The following is a 24,020-nucleotide window of genomic DNA, read 5'->3' on the forward strand; positions in this document are numbered from 1 at the left end:
GATTGTAAATGTAAATCAAAATTAAAATCTACTAACACCCGAATTAAAAACAAAGAGACTCAAAACAGTAAATCTAATATTATAGTTTAAGAATAATTAAGAAATAAGCCATATGCTGAGGCACACATGATTTGATGGGGCGATATATACACTAAAAGTGTCAAGCTTCGGGTTCGGGCTTCACATCACTGGCAGCGATGACGCCTGCCTTGGCAAACATCACTAATGAGTGCGTTTGGGGCTTAATTGTGGCTGACGGACAGAAAAGCCTTCATTAGCTCTGGAACGCCGGAGCACTAATCAGTCAGATGGCCTGGTGTCGGCATGACAGAGATCAACTCACGAGTGCCACGTCAAACCTGATGAACTGGGCCAAACGCCACGTTATTATTGTTATCTATGACCGGCTGACATGTGAGCAGGGATCCCGTCCTGGCCCGAGCCGTGGAAACATCAGGATGTGTGGGGAAAACCTTAATACTAGGGCATCGTATCCGTCAGCTGCTTCAGGAAGTGCGAGTCGCCATGGCAACTCATCCTCACCGTGGCGTTTCCAGCGATGGCCTCGGATAGACAGGCTGGTGACGGCGTTCCTGGAGATCCGGGAGGCCGTGGGAGTGATCTCCACCTGGATGGACCGGGTGCCCTCTTTATTGGACTTCAGAGTAGCGCCGTGAAGAGACGACTTGATGGCGTTTCCCACCTGAGAAACATCAGGAACAAAAGATACATCTCTTTATATACAGCCGTGCAGAGAGCGATCCTCTGTGACACATGTTAAACATTAGTGACAGTTCAATGCATTCTTGTGTATTCCATTAAAACGGTGTAATGTGACAATCATTTTTTTATCTTAAACAATATATTATAATGTAATGTATGGTATATATATATATATATATAGATTTTATTTATTTATATATATATATATTTTTTATATATATATATATTTTTTTTTTTTCATATATATACTGGTATATATATATATATATATATATATATATATATATATATATATATATATATATATATATATATATATACACCGGTGTATATATATATATTTTTTTTTTTGTATATATATATTTTTTTTTTTTTTGTATATATATATATATACACACACACATAGACAAAAATTATAGACAATTTTTCAAGTTAACTTAAGTAAATTGCAACTGCAAAATAAAATACTTTTAATAAAATTAATAAAATTATTAAAACTATAAATATATAATTATGTTTTTAGTTTAAAATTCATTATAATATATGATTCATAACTAGATAGATGCAAATAAAAAAACAGTTGCAACATTGTTATGAATCATATATAATAAATTTATATTAATATATATAATATATAATTTTGCAAATTTTATGTAATTTGCAACTGTAAATTATTATAAATCATAATAAAAATTACTTTAAAAAAAATACATGATATATATATATATTATTTAATACATATTTCATTTAATTTTAGTAAAGGCTCATTATCAAATCAAATCACAGTGAGTGAATATTTACTCCCTAAATGGAGCTAATTCCTCGTGTATAGCCTGTAGCTGTGGTGTTGTAAGTGTTTGTTTCTGTCACAATGCCACAGTCGGCCATTCTAACGGGATCAGTGAGTGAATTTCAGAAATGCTGGTAATCTGCGGAGCTTTAGCGGGATTTCTGTAATCTTTGCTGAAGCGTGAGGATCTGAAACCCACCAGCAGGGCTTCTGGGAAGAGCTCCAGCTGCGACCGGTACAGCACATCATCCAGAGCCTTGGAGCCCAGGTCCACTTCACCGTTACACCTGCACACACACACACACACACACACGATCAAAAACAACATCTCTGTCATCTACTCACCCTCATCTCAATACAAACCCATATGCTGTTATTTCTTCATTGGAACAAAAGAGGAGAATTAATTATTTTTAATCTGGAAATGATTATCGGCAGATGTCTCAAAATGGGAAAATAATGGCCAAATACTGTATACAGAATTTTTACATGGAATATTTTTCCCTTGGCAATTTTTTTTATAATTTAATTATATATCATTTTTCAAAATATATATATTTTTTTCATTTTTCTTTCTTTCTGGGAAACATTATCTTTATTTATAACATAACAAAAAAAAATCAAGGTATATAGTGTTGGAACAAAATGACAGTGAAAAACAAAACAAAAATTAAATAACTTTCTAAAATTTGGGAACTGACACAAAAGGGAACGCCTTATTTTTAAATCAGCCAAATGCACATGATTATTGACTGGATAATTATTTTTGAAGAATATTTTTCTAAACAAGAGTGAAATCAAGAGTCCAGACATCCTTCAAAAAGATCCTTGTGTGACGCACACGGAAAAAATAAACAATATCAAGGTATAAAGGATTGGAACAAAATGATAAAGTAGGAAAAATAACAAAAAACATTAAAAAAACAATATTAAATAACCATTTCTAAATGTTGTAACTGATACAAAAGGGAACAACTTATTTTTAAGCCAAATAATGGGAGATGCTGAAAATCTCAAAATGGCCAATTCATTTTTGACAAATCAAATTTTTGACACCCGTCAAGATCCTTCAAAAACATCCTTTTGTGTTTTCCACAGAAGAAAAAAATAATAATACTCCTATTAAAAATCAAGGTACAGGGTTGTATCAAAATTATTCAGTGGAAAAAGAAAATTATTATAAAATAAATGCATGAATTAAATTACTATTATTATTTTATTAATCAATTTCTTAAGCAAACATTTAACTATTTAACTAAGTGATACTGAATCATGTTAGAAGGTATGAAACGCATGTGTGTGTGTGTGAATAATGATGCGTCTCGAGGCCACGCCCCCATCAGACAAAAGTGTGAACACTGATGATGTGGGAAGGGAGTGTCGCGTCTCGAGGCCACGCCCCTTTAGACAAACATGATGATGACATGGGCGTGGTCTTCTGAGACGTGAGGCCACGCCCCCATCAGTCACTCCCAGAAGCACTCGCCTGATAACAGGTTTGGTAGGACAGTCTTTAGTTTTGAATCACTCACAGTGCAAAATGAATCCCCGTGATGAGCTGCACCAGGAACTCGGACGTGACCATGAGCCGCGCGCTGATGCCTTTATACCGCCGCAACTGCTGCCTTGGATAACCGCAGATAGAAACTCTGAAAAGAGAAGAAGACATCAGCAAACAGACTCAAATGTACATTATACTGCTTTCTAGATATCAGTGTCGGCCAATAGAAAGCCCATGTTGGTAAATTCATCACTATGATGATCAGGCCCATGAGGGACCTTTGACCTGCAGTCGAGGTAAATGATCTGTTAGCTCAACATTAGCTGATTGGTTAAATAATCAGTCATGTGATCATCTCTCACTGGGTGACGCGGCTTAAATCACTGTGGGAAAGACCAATCGCAGGTCTGAGTCCACTCAGGTTCAGGTCTATAAGAGGATCAGGGTGATTGGAAACAGAGAGGATCATGGGAGGATTTGAGATGAAGAGACGCATTATCCACACAAACACCTGACCTGAAGGCCTGACCAAAGCAGATCTGAACAGCGTGCCAACAATGATTCTGATATATAAATAAATAAATAAACGTAACAGCAATAAATAAATTGTATGCAAACTAGCTGAAATTAAATGAACACTTATATTACTTAATATTTATTCATATAAATAAATGTAAATAAAAATAAAATAATAAAAAATGAATAATAAATAAAAATGTACTTAAATAAAAAAAATATATAATTACAAATGAATAAAAGAAATAGAAATATTGAATATATACTATACTACTAATAATATATATGTCAACAAATAAATGAATAAATACATATTTATATGCAATATATATTTACCAACATGAATAATAAATAATGTATTTAAATAAATAAAAATATTAATCAGATGTATTTATTAAAAATAAAATATTTAATATATGATTTAATAATCATAATATGATATATTTAAATAATGCATTTAAATAAATAAATGAATAAACACATATTTATTTATTCATTTAATTTATTTAAATGCATTATTTATATCCAATATACATTTAAAAACAGCATTGGCAATGGATAATAAATAAATAAGTGAAATTATTTAACTAAATAAAATTCATAATTTTAAATGAATAAAAGTTAAAATACAAAAAATTGGTAATGGTAATGGATACGTCATTATTATTTAAATAATTTGGAAACTGATAAAAAAGGGATTAATTTATTTTTAATCAGCTAAATTGAGATTGGCCAATGTTGATATTTCGTGTGAATATCAAATATCAGAAAAATTATTAACCTGGCAATTAAAGCAGAGAATCAAATAATCTTGATCACACTCAAAATGTTGGTGTTAAGCAAATTGCTCAAAAGTATATGGGGACATTTCAGACGCATTCCTACCCAGATCTGTGCCCATGTCTCAGTCCATCACAAGCCTTTCATAAGACAAACCTGACTGAATGCTGTGTGTGTTTAAGGAGTGTGTCGTATGTCAAACCTGGAGCTGAGCTGACACAGAGACTGCAGGGATGAACTGGTCATGTAGCTCAGAGCCGCATTATAACACAGCAGCAGAAACGTCAGGACTTCAAACCTGCAAAACACATGACCACCATCATCATCATCATCATCATCATCATCAAATTAAATTAAAGCAGAAATACATAATTAACCCCTTATCAAGCGCCCGCTTTTTTCTAATAGACATGAAAATGCACATTCTGAACTTAAATGGTTGTAATTCAAGAATGCTTTGGAATAATAGATGTAAGATTGGTCTTGTTTTTAAGAAGACATTTGTAGAAGTGAAATAAATGAAGAAAGTTAAAACAGAAAAAAAGTTCTAGAAGTTTGAGTTTATGAAAATGTACAACGTTAAAAATTGTATTATTCATATTTTATATAAAATATATATTTTCAAAACCTGGTGGACTCTTAAACTGCAAAAAAATCAAAGGCAAAAATCGGAACAAGTTGTGTTTCAAATTTTAGGGTGATATCTCAAAAAATAAGCTATCAGCGAGATTTAGTTTGGGCGCAGTACCACACTTCTCCACTAGTTGACATTACTGGACATATAAGGGCGCCTCCATTTCCATATGTTGTTTGAGTGATCTGAACCATTATTTTTACAATTTTCATACAATTTATGAAGTAAACATCCTATTCAGAAGTAGTATTGGAAGTTTGGCAGATTTTGAAATGAATTCAACCTCTAAGAAACACAAAATTAACATGTATGTGCATTATAGCTCGCTGCCACATCACTAATGCTGAATCTATTAGTTTTTTCTTTATATTTAAAACATTTTCAGACCTTTTTTTCTAAAACAATTGAATGTATGCTATCTTCTGAACTCTTGGCATGACAACAAACTGAGGTTTCAACCATTCTTTCATGATTTTTCATGTTCATCACTATTTCAAAATAAAGGTCTGAACACGCCTTAGGAGTATGAACATATTCTTGCTGCAAATTAATAAATTACGACTCCTCTGCAATGTATTTTAAAAATCAGTCACCAAAAATGACAACTAGAGATTGTAAGCTTTCAAATGATATATAGTTTGTCAAGATTGGTTTAGGTTTAGTATAGGATATTACTGTTTTAAACATATAATGGTGCCAATATAAAGGGTTAAATCCACTTAAACCCCCCAAACACACACAGCCAGCACAAATTTGCTGATTAAAAATGGATGAGTAAAGTAAAAGCATGGAGTGCAATATGAATATTTGATGCGGCGGCGCACACCTGTTCTGCGCTGTGAAGGTCTCTCGCTGCAGGTGCGGGCCGCTGTAAACCACTCGACTCAAGCCGTGATTGGCTAAGGCTCCTTCCGTCAAGGCCAGCGAGCCGAACGAGGACGGCTGCAGGCGGGACACAGAGACGGTCAGAAGCAGAACATCGGAGGATCACGATCGGGGCGCTTGACTCACTCACCTCATGGTAAACCGATGGCTTGGATAAGGAAGGGATGGTGAACGACAGCACTTTACTCTGCCCGTCTTTATCAACGATTTCCTGAAATAAACATGATCATAATAATAATAATAATGAGGACGGATCGGATGATTCAGAGACATGAACGTGTGTGAGGGAACATGTAAACAAACATACAGCGTTATAATGACAATAACTATAAATATATATTGTTTCCATATTGAATATATACATGGCCATAACCTAAATTACACTGCTTTCAAGTCATCTAATGAATAATCATATTTCATGTAGATGAGTTCATTTAGCATGGGAATATTTTTTATTTTATTTTTTTTGTGTTTTGTGTGCGGTTGATGAAGAATAGCAATAAAAGCTTGCCAGAAAACACTCATGAGCAAGTTTATGAAACAACAGGCTTTTAAAACATTTCCCATCAGTCTCTTTGGCAGAGTAATAAACCACACAGACAAAGCATCAATTACACATCTAATGCATTTCCTTCTGCATTTTAATTTTGTTGCATTAGCACTGAAAAAAGAAAAAAGCTTCCTGTCTTTGTTGTAAAATAAAACGAAATCTGCAACGGCCAAAAGTGACCGTTTTATTTCAATTAAATCGCATCTAATATTAATAAAATACATTGAGATAAGAAGCAGCATTTTACAAAAAAAATAAGATAATGTAGATCATTTTTAATATTTATCTATTTGATTTTTATATTTTTTAAAAATATAGAAAATGTATTTATATTACATAAATATTTCCCCAAAAAATTATTTATATAATTAAGGAAAAATATAATACAAATTACATAAATATTCCCCCAAAAAATCAAATGTGTATACAGGTGAAACTAATATATTATATAGACTCATTACATGCAAAGTGAGATATTTCAAGCCTTTATTTGTTATAATTTTGATGATTATGGCTTACAGCTTATTAAAACCTTTTCACAATATTCTAATTTTGAATTTGGGGCTTTAATAAGCTGTAAGCCATAATCATCAAAACTATAACAAATAAAGGCTTGAAATATCTCACTTTGCATGTAATGAGTCTATATAATATATTAGTTTCACCTTTTAAGTTGAATTACTGAAATAAATGAACTTTTGCACGATATTATAATTTTACCAGTTTCACCTGTATATTGTTTTTCCTGTTACACAAAAAAAAGAAGCTGAATTTCTAAAATTACATTCTTCATCACTTTTTTTTTTATATGTATTGATGCTTTTGCAATATTTGTATGTGAAACAAACAATGTTTTGAGGTCGTTTAAAACTGGGACTGAGATTCTAGTGCACTTGATCCAGTTTCTGTAAAGCTGTGCTTGCGTAACGGCAACAAAAGACCATGATAAAGCAATTTGTCATTTGATGTAAAAAGTATCTTGTAACTGGAAAAGCTGCTCTAAAAACAACAGAGCTACTGTCAACACACACAAAAAAAAGAAGTAGTTAAGTTGGTATGAAGTTCAACACTGAGCTGGTTACTCTCCACCAGTGATGATCAATGTGTCAAGAGTGTGTTCAAACACACGTGACGAGATTTCGCGATGAAACTGTTCTTGCTGTTCAAGACTCAGGAGTTCTTCAGGTGTAAAGACAAACCAGATCGAGTGAGATTTCAGTGTGTGTTAGTCTCTAAAACAGGACGCCCACCGTCCTGCTGCCGTCCCCGTCGACTTCAGAGCCGACCGCGCCAGGGTGATTAAGCGCTCCCTGACACCCCGATGGCATGTGATTGACAGATGACCTACTCTGGTATTCAGGGTGAAGTGAGGAGGGAGGCGTAAAACCCATGAAAGACCACCGACCTCGCTGACAGCCTGGCTTCCCCTCTCACAGCCCGCTGGAAAACATCACTTCCTGATTAAATCTGAGCTAAAGTTCACGAGGAAGTTGCTGTCCGGCCGACATTTACAACACCATTTTGTGATGTGATTTTCAGGGAGTGAATGAGGAATCGGTGTCAAGTAACCTTTATTTCTAAAGCCCTTTATACAACACAGATCAAATCAATAATCAAATTGCAGTCAAATCAATAAAATGACTGATCATTAAAGCTGACCTTTTCACAAGATGTAATATAATATAACTCCCTGATGTCCCAGAATGTGTGACACACACACGCGCACTGACGACTGTCCTGTCGACCACATTATATATTATACGTCATCGATAGCGGTTCACTTCCGCGATTTGGTACGATTGCGTTCATATCAGCAGCGAACCGTACTGGAGTTCACATGAACCGTACCCCAGACCACCCTTTTTAAGCGGACTCGAGTACGGTTCACGTGTGCGAACCCGAGTTCGGAAGATAGCGTTCACATTATCCAAACTCTGACGTCATTCGAACCCGGGCACGCACCAAAAGTGCTAGTGTGAAAGCGCCCTGAGTGAGTTCACGTAGTGTATCAGCGCAACGCTTCTGTGTTGTACGTCAGAACGTAGGCTCACGATTGGCCGACGTTGGTCATGTGTGTGATGCTGGCCAATAGTGAGCCTACGTTCTGACGTACAACACAGAAGCGCTGCGCTGTTACACTACTTTCTGGGTCGGCAAGTTTGAATTACCGTAATTTACGGATTATAAGTCGCATCAGTCAAAAAATGCGTCATGAAGAGGAAAAAACATATATAAGTCACACTGGACTATAAGTCGAAAACATTTTTTTATTAAAATTTTATTTAGAAATTTATTTCACAAAATCCAAGACCAAGGACAGACATTTAATCTGGAAAGGCGAGTTATTCAGCTCCACAACAGCACACAGAACAACAGGCTGAAGGTGTCCGGTGTGTGTAACACATTAACAGTTATTCAGCTCCACAACAGCACACAGAACAACAGCTGAATAGTGTCCAGTGTGTTAGCGTAACACATTAACAGTTATTCAGCTCCACAATAGCATAAAGAACATATACCTGAAGCTGAATATGCTAAACTAACATTAGCCAGCGAGTCCAACAAGTTACCGGTCAGCGAGTCCAACAAGTTACCGGTCAGCAAGTTCTCCAAGCTCCCGATCTCATTCCTCAACACTGAATACATTAAGTTCTTCCTCGGTGTCGCTTCTGAACAACTCCGCTAACTAGAGCGCCCTCTCGCGGCTGTAGACGGTAATGTTTTCTCTTGGTTTATCTCAGTCAGAATTAATTTTGATATATAAGTCGCACCTGACTATAAGTCGCAGGACCAGCCGAACTATGAAAAAAAGTGCGACTTATAGTCCGGAAAATACGGTACAATAGAAGCCTATGGAGGAGTGAGCTAGCTCTCAGATTTAATCAAAAATATCTTCATTTGTTCAGAAGATGAACGAAAGTGTAACGTGGTTGAACAACATGAGGGCGAGTAATTACTGACAGTTTTCATTTTTGGGTGAAGTTTCTGTGTGAAACATGCATTGGTTTAGGAGGGCACTGACCAGGTTGTATATGCCGAGCAGAAGCGCCTCTATGCAGCCGCTGCAGTGCGGGTCTCGGCAGGCCGTGACGGACAGGTAACTCCACACCAGCTCCGGCAGGAACTGCAGAGTAAAGCGCTGGAGACGCGGCTCGCCGCTGCGGTAAAACTCGAACAGCTGATGACACACCGGCTCCAGCAGCTGAGAGGCAGAAATGCATTACGGTTACAAATCAGTGCAGAAAATACTAAAATCTCTCTTAATGAATCACTAAACTACTTTTTAAGTAGCCTGACTGCTCCAGTTTTGATGTCTGCTGATTGTAGTACAACTGAAGGCTTGTTAAAATAAGGCAAATACAACTACTAATCACATATCATATCCGGATAAAAGCCTGCTGGTCCCTCTCTGACTACTTCACTCAGAGAAGCTGTCAATCACTCAGAGAAGCTGTCAATCATGAGGCCACACCCCCGTTTTAAAGCGAGTAACTAACTAAAAACACATTTATTTAAAAAAAGGAACACTTAAAATTACATCAGCGTGATGAAAACTGCCTAAAATGATAGAAACCATCTTTGTAAAAAAAAGTTTGAAGTGTAATTTGATTGTTTTTTTTTGGCTCACGTCCCATTAAATTACATGGAGAGGGGGCGGGGTTTATGACATATACTGAGCCAGACACCTGGGGGCGAACCAAATGTTTCTAAAAGCGAACTGGGACTAAATCAAATGAACCGCACAAACGGTGTGAACACCCTAAAGGCCCTTGCACACCGAGTCCAAAATTAGCGTCCCAAATTTGTGCACGTTAAAAAATAAATACGACCTCACGTTAAGTCAATAACTCTTACACACTGCCTCTGAAACTTCCGTCCGTCATATTTTTTTTTGGATCGGGTTCGATTTTCTGCGTTTTTCGCATCCGTAGCAAGCATTTTGAACGGTGATTTGATAATCCAGAGCCACCGAATCACAAATACGAAAAAACGCATATGAAAATTTCAGACTCAGTGTGCAAGGACCTTAAAGGAACACACCACTTTTTTGGGAAATAGGCTCATTTTACAACTCCCCTAGAGTTAAACCGTTTTACCGTTTTTGAATTCATTCAGCCGATCTCCGGGTCTGGCGGTAGCACTTTTAGCATAGCTTAGCATAGATCATTGAATCTGATTAGACCGTTAGCATCTCTCTCAAAAAAATGACCAAAGAGTTTCGTAATAATCAAGGAGCTGCTGCCGTACCAGCCGGCGCAATGATATTACAAACTTTGTGCCGGTCACGTTGGAAGTTACCGAGCTGGGGACTATTTTCAGGCGCTGTGTAATATCATTGCGCTGCTGTACGGCAGCAGTTCCTTGATTATTACGCAGGAATGAGAGAATAGTTCCTAGCCATATTGGCCTAGAAAATCGCAACTTTTCATTTTCTGTCGGTCTTAGTACACGATGCAACTACAGAAGAGTCAAGTTTTAAATAGGAAAAATATCGAAACTCTTTGGTAATTTTTTTTGAGCGAGATGCTAACGGTCTAATCAGATTTAATGATCTATGCTAAGCTATGCTAAAAGTGCTACCGCCAGACCCGGAGATCGGCTGAATGGATTCGAAAACGGTAAAACTGTTTAACTCTAGGGGAGATGGAAAATGAGCCTATTTCCAAAAAAAGTGGTGTGTTCCTTTAAAACTCTCCTTCTTCTAGTAAATATTTTACGTCAAAGGGATTCAGCTGACCAAAAAGTTTGGGAATATCAGGTCATTCAACTTCTGTACTGTGGCATTTCTGAGTGAAATGATGTAGATTGGGCATTTGATTGGTTCACTACAGAGAGGTTATATGATATTATTGGTTATCGTATTACAACAGCCTTGGTTATATCAGCAGAAAAAGTAACTTCAGGTGTTTAGATTTTGATGAAAGATTACAAACAGATCAAAAACATTTCATGCCGTTTCTAAACGTAGCGTCCGTGTTCAGACATCTGCAGGACTGAGAGAAACACACAGATTTCTGTGACATGGTGTGTGTGACGGTGCTGATTTTCAGAAATTAAACACCGTAACGCTTCAACAGAGACTCAGGATCTGGTTTCCTGACACTCGAAAGTTACAATCAAGCATAAAACCGATATCTGTGTGACTACTCAACTTCAAACCAGTGCAGATCGATCACAGAACTACATGCAAACACGGCTCTCGCTTTTAAATGTATGATTAGTTACAACGTGATCTTCTATCAGTTGCATTTGTCGGACAGTTTGGAAGTGATTACAAGGCGTCCGCATGTTTTTTTTTCCCCTGCCAAAACCAGTTTGAAGGAGCTCAACCGAATAGAAAACAAGATGCACAGAAATAACAATACTGTGTGGTTTCATATCTACACATGACAACTGCTCTCTCAAACACACATTTGAATGTTATGATTGTCAAATATTTAATAGACACATTTAGTCATTTGGGAATAAGATCGTGTGGATGTTTGAATTAAAATCACAAACTTTTAACGATTAATTGTGAAGCTCTAAGGTGTACAAAAAAATATAAAAAAAATTACAAAATGTTATTTTTCTTATTTACAACTTTCAGACTTTTTTCTTTTGTGAAGTCTAAAAATATGTTATTGATTGCGGTAAAAAAAAAAGTGTTCTTTAAAAGATTTTTTTTTTTACAGATTTTTCTAAGATTACGTCATTAGCAGGACAGTTTCCAGACAGAGGAGCTGACACAAGACGCTGGTGTAAACTGACGGTTGTGCCTGAAGGACACACACCCAATCTACTGGAAAACACCTCCGCCACTCATCATCATAATGTTGACGCTGCCGTGACAACCGTCAGCATGATTGTGATAATGAAACGAGCGCCGTACAGTTCATAACTCACGGTTACATCACCAAACATCTTTAGCTGTGTAACACAGAGCACAACTGATTTCAAAAGAATATTATAAACATGATGTCCCAGAGTTTGTATATAACATCAGGAAATGTGTTTATACAACTTCACTTGTAATCAGTAAAAATGTAGCTCACATTTTTTGTCCGATCACTTTTTAGTTGCTCAATACTTTAGTTTTTAAAACTACTTTATTTAGTTTTCAAATACTCTATCTTTAAGGTTTACAGTACAATAGTATTATTGAAATATTAAAATATTTCTTATCTTCTTTAATATTTTTTATTTACTAATATTACTACTACAAAAAACAATCATATTTTTTTTTATAGTCATTGATATACAAGTCACTATATTATTTTTTGGTCAAACTGTGCAGCCCAAATCATGAAATTCATATTTTTTTGTTCGAGAACTAGCATAAATTATTCCGCACAATTTGTTGTTGCCCTTTTCTTTAACCTTCTGTATTAATGTTTGAAAATAAAGAAATTAAGACATTAATTTTACAGGTAGTGTAAAATAAAACAGTATTTTCATTAAATACTCTTTTTTTTTTTTTTTTTACAAAACAAAAGTATTATTGCAATATTAATATCTTATTTCTTATTTTCTTTAATTTATTTACTACTACTACTTACACTAATAATAATAATAATAGTTTTTTACATTCAATGCAAGCAGAGCAAACCTAGAACTCTTAAAAACACATTTTAAACAGCAATTGCAATTTTTATTTGTGTCAAATCCAATTAGTGCAATTCGATTTTTACCCCGAAATCATTCAGCTCTCGTTAAAATCAACACAAAGCATATCGTAATCATTTTGCCTCCATAATTGAACGCATTCGAGTAAAAAAGAGTGGGAACTGATTGGATGGTGAAAAGTGGCACACAACCCAGAATATGTCATTAAGCATCAAAACACACAAAATAATGAGAGTCCGAGTACAAACTGGCTTACATCACTGTAATTTTCCCGTATAACTTTGTAAAGCGCTGGAACCAGAGAGCCCTTGTCCTTCAGAGAGGCGGCATAGCTGGAGACGGCCGTCTCTGGAAGAGTCTGAAACACACACACACACGGGTCAAAGCACGGCAAACGCTGAGAAATGACCCAGACGAGGAGAGAAAGACTGAGATGACGTACCTTATACTCCGACAGCCACTCCTCCACTACGCCTTGATCCATGGCCAGCATCTTCCCTCATCTGGTGTGAGGAGATCTCAACCTGAGACACAGCAGCAACAGCCGTCAACACTCAACACTCAACCGGGTTCATGAAACACTGCTTTTCTGGATTTTTACAAATTAAAGAACCAGACTTGATGTACTACTAATTGTGTAGACACACTTTAAAGGTAGGGTAGGTCAGAATTGTCTAAAAAAACTTTTATTCAAATTTGTTTAAACTGTCTTTATATACCAATACATAATTAAATAAAGTACTCTGAAATAGAGAGTATAAAAAAAACTGAGTGACTCTAGTGTATTTAATCTTCAATAAACACAGCTCATTAATTCCATTCACTCCCACCTAAAAACGGGAGAGCCAGTAATAGCGGCGGTAGTCATGGCGACGGAGAGTGACAGTCGCGCAAGCCAATCACTTGTTTCGTCCCGGTAGGAATTAATGAGCTGTGTTTTTTAAAGATTAAATACACTATAGTCACTCAATCTTTATACTCTCTTTTTCAAAGTACTTACATTTTAATTATGTATTGGTATATAAAGACAGTTTAAGCCAATTTGAAAAAAAGTTATTTAGACAATTCTTACCTACCCTACCTTTAAATGTTGTTATTATTAACAGTTTAATTTTTTTTTACATAAAGCTGAAATAAAATATTAATTTTAGATCAACTAAAAAAATATACAAATAAAAAAGTTATTGCCACCATAATTAACTTAATATATGACCGCCCATATTTATATATACAATAAACATTCAGTATTCAGAAACTTCAGCTATCCTGAACAACAGCATGAACTACACTGTAGACAAACATTAATAATTTACATATTTTAACTGTATAGTAGCAAAAACAGCCTGTTTAATTCAAAGAGTCAGAGAGAGAGTGAAAACTGTCATGAAGAGCTAAATTATGATATTTTTGGTGCAATGAATGACCCTTTAGCACAAGATGAACCCAGTGTCTCGCTGCTCCGGCTTTAACCTTTCACCCGCTCAAACGGGGAAGTGAGAAATCGCGGCATGTGGTGAGGAAAATCAGTTCAACACGCGTAACGCAAGGACAAAACTAAACACAGAGATGCTGGTTTTACTCTAGGGATCCCCACAAATTGAGTTAAAAGATTTAACTAATTTATCACAGTTTCCACACAAAAATTGAGCAGCACAATAATAATCACACTGTAGACTGGAGTAATGATGCTGAAATCACAGGAATAAATTACAGTTTACGATATATTCACAAAGAAAATGGTTATTTTGAATTGTAATAATATTTCACAACAATATTTTTTATCAAATAAAAATGCAGCCTTGATGAGCAGAAGAGACTACTTTCAAAAAAACGTGTGTGTTGCTGAAAATGGTGTTTGAACTGCTATATTTTAGTGGCCAAAAATTTCCCTAGAAGTAGATGTGTGTGATATACCAGAGTAAAAACACACACACATACAATTTGATTGATTAGTACAGTGATTTTCACAAAATGTATAGTTTCAAAGTAGCTTTATCAAGAAAAATCCTTACAAAACCACATTGGAAAAACTAAAAAAAGTTGAACAAATGCTGAATTTAGACCGATCCAAAGACATTTCACAGGCATGTGTGCAGCGATCTTCATTTCTGCCATAAGATTAATCGAAAAATTCATTAGACGTGTTATCTATAGGGATGCACCGATCCAAGTTTATATATGGTCTCATCATAAAAAGCCATGTCCCAAACACACAATTATAATGTTGCACTGAACCGTATTTTCCTTTTTTGAAGTGATTCCAATCATATTTCAAGCAATTTAAAACCAATAGCCGATAACGATAACATTAAAAATGAACATATATCGGCTGATACCAATATGGTGGTAGATATCCCAAGATATCTAAATTCTCTCACTCTCCATCCACTACATGGAATGGCGAACAGCGCCATTGTTTATCGGCATCATTTTTCCTATTGGGCCGATAACGATAACATTAAAAATGAACATATATCGGGTGATACCAATATGGTCTAAATTCTCTCACTTTCCATCCACTAGGACAGTCTCTCTCTCTCTCTCTCTCTCACACACACAAACTCACTGTCATCAGTTTTCCAAAAATTCTGTCCGTTCCCTCATCATATCATCCATGAGTCACACAGTTCTGTTTAAACCTCTACAGCGTCTTACAGTGTTTCTCCCTTCAGTCTCTGACAGCCATTAGTCTGCGGCTCTCAAAAACCTCTTTAATTAGTGCAGAGAGAGAGAGCGAGCGAGAGAGAGCGAGAGAGAGCGAGAGAGAGCGAGAGAGAGCGAGAGAGAGCGAGAGAGAGCGAGAGAGAGCGAGAGAGAGCGAGAGAGAGCGAGAGAGAGAGAGCGAGAGAGAGCAAACACTCATTCATTCATGGCTTTATTGATTAGCCTGAATCACCCCTTCTTTCCCCGGTCATGGATTAATAACTGATGCACTGTGTGTGTGTGTGTGTGTGTGTGTGTGTGTGTGTCTTATCCCTAACACAAGCTATAGGATTAACCCCAGTCAGTGCCAGGAATGGCTTTCCGCTTCAGGATTTCCTTCTACGGCGCCCGGACTGCGGTCTGGGACTCGAAGTGTTGTTTTAAACACTCGACTCTGGAAGGAGGAACAGCTGATGCTGCAGAAAGGAGAAATGTAAATGTTTTTGTGTTTGAGTGGTTAATTATTAAATCAACAGGCCTCGTTTATCACCTGACGAGTCATCTGAGGAATTTAAATACGGGTGACCTTTGACCTCGTAGAGCCAGAGGGACGATATCGGTTACTAGACTGATCCTAGAACTGTATTCCAGATTCAAACAGATTAATTTAGTCTGGAAGCCAACAGATGGGAAACGAAGTGCGTGTTCGTGACATACAGAGAGAGAGTGGGATGGATGGATGGATGGATGGATGGATGGATGGATGGATGGATGGATGGATGGATGGATAAAGTGAGATGGATAGATGGATGGATGGATGGATGGATAGATAAAGTGAGATGGATAGATGGATGGATAAAGTGGGATGATGGATGGATGGATAAAGTTGGATGGATAAAGTGGGATGGATGGATGGATGGATGGATGGATGGATGGATGGATGGATGGATGGATAAAGTGAGATGGATGGATGGATGGATAAAGTTGGATGGATGGATGGATGGATAAAGTGAGATGGATAGATGGATGGATGGATGGATGGATGGATGGATAAAGTGAGATGGATAGATGGATGGATGGATGGATGGATGGATAGATAAAGTGAGATGGATAGATGGATGGATAAAGTGGGATGATGGATGGATGGATAAAGTTGAATGGATAAAGTGGGATGGATGGATGGATGGATGGATGGATGGATGGATGGATGGATGGATGGATGGATGGATGGATGGATGGATGGATGGATGGATGGATAAAGTGAGATGGATAGATGGATGGATGGATGGATGGATGGATGGATAGATAAAGTGAGATGGATAGATGGATGGATAAAGTGGGATGATGGATGGATGGATAAAGTTGAATGGATAAAGTGAGATGGATGGATGGATGGATGGATGGATGGATGGATGGATGGATGGATGGATGGATAAAGTGAGATGGATGGATGGATGGATAAAGTGAGATGGATGGATGGATGGATAAAGTTGGATGGATGGATGGATGGATAAAGTGAGATGGATAGATGGATGGATGGATGGATGGATGGATGGATAAAGTGAGATGGATAGATGGATGATAAAGTGGGATGATGGATGGATGGATAAAGTTGGATGGATAAAGTTGGATGGATGGATGGATGGATAAAGTTGGATGGATAAAGTGGGATGGATGGATGGATGGATAAAGTGAGATGGATGGATGGATGGATAAAGTTGGATGGATGGATGGATGGATAAAGTTGGATGGATAAAGTGGGATGGATGGATGGATGGATAAAGTGAGATGGATGGATGGATGGATAAAGTTGGATGGATAAAGTGGGATGGATGGATGGATGGATGGATAAAGTGAGATGGATGGATGGATGGATAAAGTTGGATGGATGGATGGATAAAGTGGGATGGATGGATGGATGGATGGATGGATGGATGGATGGATGGATGGATAGATGGATATATAAAGTTGGATGGATGGATAAAGTGAGATGGATGGATGGATGGATAAAGTTGGATGGATGGATGGATAAAGTGGGATGGATGGATGGATGGATGGATGGATGGATGGATGGATGGATGGATGGATGGATGGATGGATGGATAGATAAAGTTGGATGGATGGATAAAGTGAGATGGATGGATGGATGGATAAAGTTGGATGGATGGATAAAGTGGGATGGATGGATGGATGGATGGATGGATGGATGGATGGATGGATAAAGTTGGATGGATGGATAAAGTGGGATGGATGGATGGATGGATGGATGGATGGATGGATAAAGTGGGATGGATGGATGGATGGATGGATGGATAAAGTTGGATGGATGGATAAAGTGGGATGGATGGATGGATAGAAAAAGTTAAATGGATGGATGGAACTCATTTACACAAAATTAATAATTACAAATACAAAACACGTATGTAGCAAGAGAAGGAGTCAACAACTTCAGCAAGCTAACTGGATGCCACTCGCTGAATTAAGCATGCAACAGGAAACAGGAAGCAGTTCTCCACTGAAACCACAAGCCGAGTGTTAACATTAGACCTGCGTCTCAAGTTCAGTCCAGCGCGGGTGCTTCCACCACACATCAGACATCAGACATCAGACATCACACATCATCAGACATCAGGCTCAAGAACTGAGAAAAACCCTCAGATTTCAGCAGAAAATATCATAAACCTGACACAGAAACCAGTTAAAGGGCAGTTCACCCAAAAACAGTCACTGAAAAGTGTTTTTTCTAATAAAAATGTTTCTGGTTTTCTGTACTTGTTTGTAGGGCTGCAAAATTTGGCACAAAAAAACGGATTAATAATAATAATAAATATAACAAGTTATTAAAAATAGTAAACAGATAAATATTAATATTGTAATATTTCATTTTAAAGGGCACCTATTATGACATTTAAAATGTTCCTAATGTTGTTTTGGGAGTCCCCAACAACAGTTTTACGTGCATGCAATGTCAAAAAACACTTTTGTTGTCATATAATATGCATTTATTTTTACCTGATTTGCTCACCGACTCCCAAATGATTCGTTCAACGACTCGTTTTTCCAAACCCCTCCTTTGCGCGACGCTAATCTGCGTTGATTGGTCAGATGACCCAGCAGTGTTTACAGAGATAATACTTATTGTTTAACACGGAGTACAATGATGCTTTTATCAATTAAATCGTGTTATAATAATGATTATAGTCCACTGCTTTGTAGTTTGTAGTAAAAAACTAAAAATAAGATAAAGCATGTAATGTTATGTTAGCGAGCAGCCCAGAGTTCATATTGTAAAAGCACAATCAGTCTTTGTTTGCGTTAGCCCGATGCATAAACAAAGTTTTTACAAAAAAAAAAAATGCAGTTTCGTTACTACGAGGTATTACTTTATTCTTTAAGACAACTCCGAAAACAACGACAAACACTTCACGTATCTCAATATAATTGTCATTGAAGACCTAGAAGCTAAACGGTGCTTACTCAACAAACAAAATAATAATTAAGCATGCTACATAAAACATAAAAGCAACAATTATTAATAACACTTACAGGTTGTGATACGGAGGAGGAAGCTGATGCAAATACACTTGGAACTGAACCTTCCTTCAATATCAGCGGCTCGCGAATCCAAGCTTGATTGCATTTAAGTTGATAAAGCAATCGTCTTCTTTTGTGAACAAAGCACAAGGCTCGGACTACACTTCTGTGGTATAGTTGTATATATGAATTGTAGCCACTTAGTCTTCAAATGCTCCTCCTTGGGCAGATGAAAAAGGTTTGCTTTTGAGTCGCACTTCAGAACACAGCGTCTCGTCGCCATGATATTTTCCCTGGCCTTGGAGCGCAATAAGTGGGCGTATCGTATTCAAATAACTTGACAAGTTGACGTCATCTAGTCAGAGAAAAAGCTTCGGTCTTCTAACGATTCATAAAAATGACTCAGAGTCGACTCTTACTTTTGAAAGACAATAACTTTATATACGGTGCACTTTCATATTTCAAACTTTGCAGGATGTTTTTGTTCACTTAGATCTATGTTACACACTACATGAAAGGTACATTTCAAAATTCCATAATAGGTGCCCTTTAAAATAAAAAAATATATAATAATAATAGTATTATACAAATGTGTTTGTAAAATGCATATATACATGTGCATATATGTATTAAATTAAATTGCAGCCTTTTTTCAGTTTGATAATTGCACTAAGCCATACAGTGACATCAGTTTTATTTACATTAATCATTCAGCCCTACTTAAAATATCACGCACAAGTACAGTCTGGACTACTTTAAAGGAACTTCATGCCCTTTTAATGCTTCTTTGGAGCAAAGGACTTGGCCAGGACATTTAGCTAAACATAATCTTTAGTGTTTTTCGTCGCATAAAAAACTTTTTGGCTGAACTACCCCTTTAATAATCAACAATAAAAAGGTGCTTTAGATTATTTCTCGAGCTGAACTCATCATAATCTAGTCAAATGGACCGGTTTACCTGCTTGAAACTAGACTGGAGGGTTCAGAAGCAAGCGGATCGCATCTCTGAACACATCCACAAAAGCCAGACCAAAAATAGTCTCTGCCAAGAGCTTAAAAGTACAGAAGAACGGGCCAGCGACCCGGCGCCGCGCTGATGGAACATATTTATAGGATGTGTCATGAAGACTCAGTGACTCAGACGAGAGAGGAGATCCAGAACACGAGCACAGAAATCTCCATCTGAGACTCGGACCAGTCCTGCAGAGACTCACGTACAGACTCGACTAGAAACTGGTGTATGCAGTAGATTGATTTACCAAACAATATTCTTCATTTTTAAACGAGTAGGCCTAGTTCACTTTCAAATAAAAATGTCCTGATAAATTTCTCACCCCATGTCATCCAAGATGTCCATGTCTTACTTTCTTCAGTGGAAAAGAAATTAAGGTTTTTGAGGAAAACAATAAAGGATGTTTCTCCATATAATGGACTTCAATGAAATTGGCAACCAATGGTTTAAAGGTCCAAATGTGAGTCTCAATGCAGCTTTAAAGTCTCGACACGATCCCAGTCGAGAAATACGGGTCATATCTGGCGAAACGATCGGCCATTTTCTAAAAATAAATAAAAAGTGATATACTTTTTAACCAAAAATGCCCGTCTTGTACCATCTCTGAGATACGCCACGCATTACGTCATCACGATCAGGAGTTTTGGGTTCACTGGAAGTATTGGCCAATACAAATCACCGAAATAAATAAAAGGCCAACTACTCTTAACAACAATGTGTTTTAGGTATAAAAAAACCTTGAGAAAGTATCATGAATTGGCTACTCTATTTAATGGCAAGCAACATGTGCAACATATTTAATTTCCTCTCTTAGAGGTTATTATTTATCAAAATGTTACACTAGTAATTTTTCTAACTAACTATTAACTTTTTCCCCACCAGAGTTTTTGAAAAAAGTTGCCAGCCACCACCAGCATTTTTGATCATTTTCACAAAAGTTTCATAGCCCACATAATATTTTGTTGCATGAATATTTTAACATGCAAGATGGAGATTTTTGCAGTAATATATCTAAAAACCACTAGGCCAATGTTATATATTTAGTTTAGTGGGATTACTTAAGCCGGAAATTTTTTCTACGGTTGAAACATTGATTAGGCAATTACATGATGATACATTTCAATAAGTTGTACATTATCTTTCAACATACCTTCTGATGTTCATTCATGTTTATTTCTGTAACTATAACTAGTATTAAAGAGGAAGAGATCATTGGTTCACGTGCCGCTGAACTTTGGCGCTGGGCACTATAAATATGTTTTAATTTTTGCGAATTCAGTTTTTTTTTTTACCCTTTACTGTTATTTTAGTCGTAAAAATAGTGTGTTTTTAATGTTAAAATAAAATAGGAATGACCTTAAATTTATTGAGGTAACAAACATCACATTTACTCGGTACTTTTACTTTGTCTGTCGAGCCACATCAACCTTGTCAAGCCGCATTTGTTCAAGCATCAACTGAAAAGCCACATTAAAATTGACAGCCGAGACTTAATTTTGCTAATAATGTTTAGGGAAGTTTTGTTAATGCATCAACTGAAAACAGCATAGACCATAAGATCGATTCTTGGGATTTTAGAAACGATATCAGTTCATCTAAATGAGAATCCATTAAATGAAGAAATCTATATTTTCAGCCCAGCCAGTGTACAGTATATAGACGCACCGGAGAGCGAGAGAGCTCAATCAGACCATTACATGAGCATTAAACTCGGATTGCTCCATAATGGAAACAATAAATACTGGACCTCCAGCGACAGACGTCAGCGTTCACCTCTGATGTGATGGAAACATGAGTCTTTTAGACTCAGCAGCAAGACAAACATATCATCAGAGCTCGATTCTGAGACGCGGTGGCTTCAAACTGAGAGCGCCTGATTAAAGCCCACGGAGAGGTAAATACGGTGCCCTGCTGCGTCTCACTGAGAGCTGAGGGAGGAATACGGGGTGTAGAGACGTTAATGAGAGCCCTCGACGCGTCCCGCAGACGGTAAACCGGTGCCTGCCATCACACACACGCCAACAGCGGAGGATTCATTCAGAGACAGTTCAGCAGATTTTGCACAGATGCTGCCAGAGTAAAGTAAGATGTTAAAATGCCACTGGCAACCAGTTTTACTTCTGCACTGCAATATACTGAAATTAAACTTGATTTTCTTTTTTTAACCTGGAGCTGACATGGATCATGAAAAGTGGAGCTAAACGACTAGATTGGTTATGACAGGCCAATAATATATATATTAGGGCTGTCAAACGATTAAAATATTTAATCGCGATTAATCGCATTAATGTCATAGTTAACTCGCGATTAATCGCACATTTGTATCTATTCTAAATGTCTCTTGATTTCTTTTTGTTCCATTATTTTTTCTCATTTTAATGCTCTTATCAACATGGAAAAGTGGATCGGCTTGCTTTGTGCAAATGTTTTTTATTGAAAACAACATATACTGTGTTCAATTCCACACTGACATTCTCACGTGGAGCAAATAATCTCTCACACAATGTAACACTGTCCATCAATAAAAGGGTGAAAGAAACACTGACGAGGTGACGTTACTGATATTGACGACGTAGAAACGCATCAGCTGTGTGTGTGCTTGACCATCGAGTGGTGTTTCAGACTGGACGTGCTGCGATGATCGCTCAGTTCACAACGACACAACACACAGATCACTTTGGCCTTGTCAATAGAACCATTTGGCAACTTTTTAAAAGTAAACTTTCCATTCAGAATCGTATTGGCATCCATTTCGTCGTCTCGCGCTCATCATTCATCCTCTCAAAACGTAACGTTAAAGCGGGTCGCACACCGGACGAGAAGCGCAGCGCCTCGTATTTAAAATTCGAACACATTATTCTCTATGAGTGTACACACACCGGCGGCGCCATTCTGCGTTTTTATTGCTGGCCATAAACTGAGAAAGCGCACGTCCGATGTGCGATACGAGTTGTCCTGACGCGGCTCGGCGCTGCGCTTCTCGTCCACTCTTTGGCCGGTTCGCATCGCAAGCCAAACAAGTGTGTGCGGCGACAAGTGTGTGCGGTGACAAGTGTGTGCGGCGCCTGTTGTTTTGTTTCTGGTCTAGCTAGATCCGCTGTGGTGTTGTAGTTTTAGCAACGTTACTAGTTGTTGCAAAAGCATGTGAAAAAAACTACAAAGTTTGCTAGGCGTTAATCTCGGGAATATAATTATTTAGTATATATAAATACACACACACATGCATGTATATGAGAAATATTTGCATTTATATACTGCATATATATTTTTATATATTTTATATAAATAGAACTATTTTATATATAAATTAAAAAAAATTCTTAAATATATTGTGTGTGTATTTATATATACAAAATAATTATATACAATACACACATATTATGTAAACACAAACTTTTATTTTGGATGCGATTAATCGCGATTAATCGTTTACAGCCCTGATATAAATTATATATTTAAGTACCGAGTAATATTACTAATTAACAACATGTACTTACTACAGGGTTAGGGTAGGATTAGGATTTGGTTGAGGGTTAGTTGCATGTAATTATGCATAATTTACTGTTATTACTATGGTAAGTACATGTAACATATGTAACTGTAAAATAAAGTGTTACCAATTATCCATTACATCTTAGTAAGATGTACTAAAGCACATAAACGGCCAAACTGGCTGTTTTCTATTAGGAAAGATTTATTAACAAAGATTGGTATCACTCTGTGTGAACAGTTTTTCACCATTATTTGTCACATTGTTTGTCAAAAAAAAAAAAAAAAAAGTGCAATCACACAGTAACACAAGACACGTCGATCAAACAGACGCTCTGTTGGCACGTATGAGTGGCA

At 36.9% G+C, this 24,020-nt stretch overlaps 1 protein-coding gene across 3 annotated transcripts in view; it reads right to left on the reverse strand.

The window, feature by feature from the left end:
- Window positions 1–24,020, reverse strand: part of hycc1 (hyccin PI4KA lipid kinase complex subunit 1) — a 44,971-nt gene that overhangs the window by 9,676 nt on the left and 11,275 nt on the right. For all 3 annotated transcript variants that reach the window (XM_079591087.1, XM_079591088.1, XM_079591089.1), the window contains exons 2-10: window positions 13,428–13,509; window positions 13,242–13,343; window positions 9,402–9,581; window positions 5,960–6,040; window positions 5,771–5,886; window positions 4,513–4,608; window positions 3,046–3,162; window positions 1,713–1,800; window positions 544–703 (exon numbers count right to left, since the gene is read on the reverse strand). In XM_079591087.1, the coding sequence (XP_079447213.1) occupies window positions 544–703; window positions 1,713–1,800; window positions 3,046–3,162; window positions 4,513–4,608; window positions 5,771–5,886; window positions 5,960–6,040; window positions 9,402–9,581; window positions 13,242–13,343; window positions 13,428–13,478 (991 nt within the window). In that variant the 5' untranslated portion in view covers window positions 13,479–13,509. The remainder of the gene's footprint in view (window positions 1–543; window positions 704–1,712; window positions 1,801–3,045; window positions 3,163–4,512; window positions 4,609–5,770; window positions 5,887–5,959; window positions 6,041–9,401; window positions 9,582–13,241; window positions 13,344–13,427; window positions 13,510–24,020) is intronic.

This window comes from Phoxinus phoxinus, assembly GCF_949152265.1.
Source record: "Phoxinus phoxinus genome assembly, chromosome: 19".
Taxonomy (NCBI): Eukaryota; Metazoa; Chordata; class Actinopteri; order Cypriniformes; family Leuciscidae; genus Phoxinus; species Phoxinus phoxinus.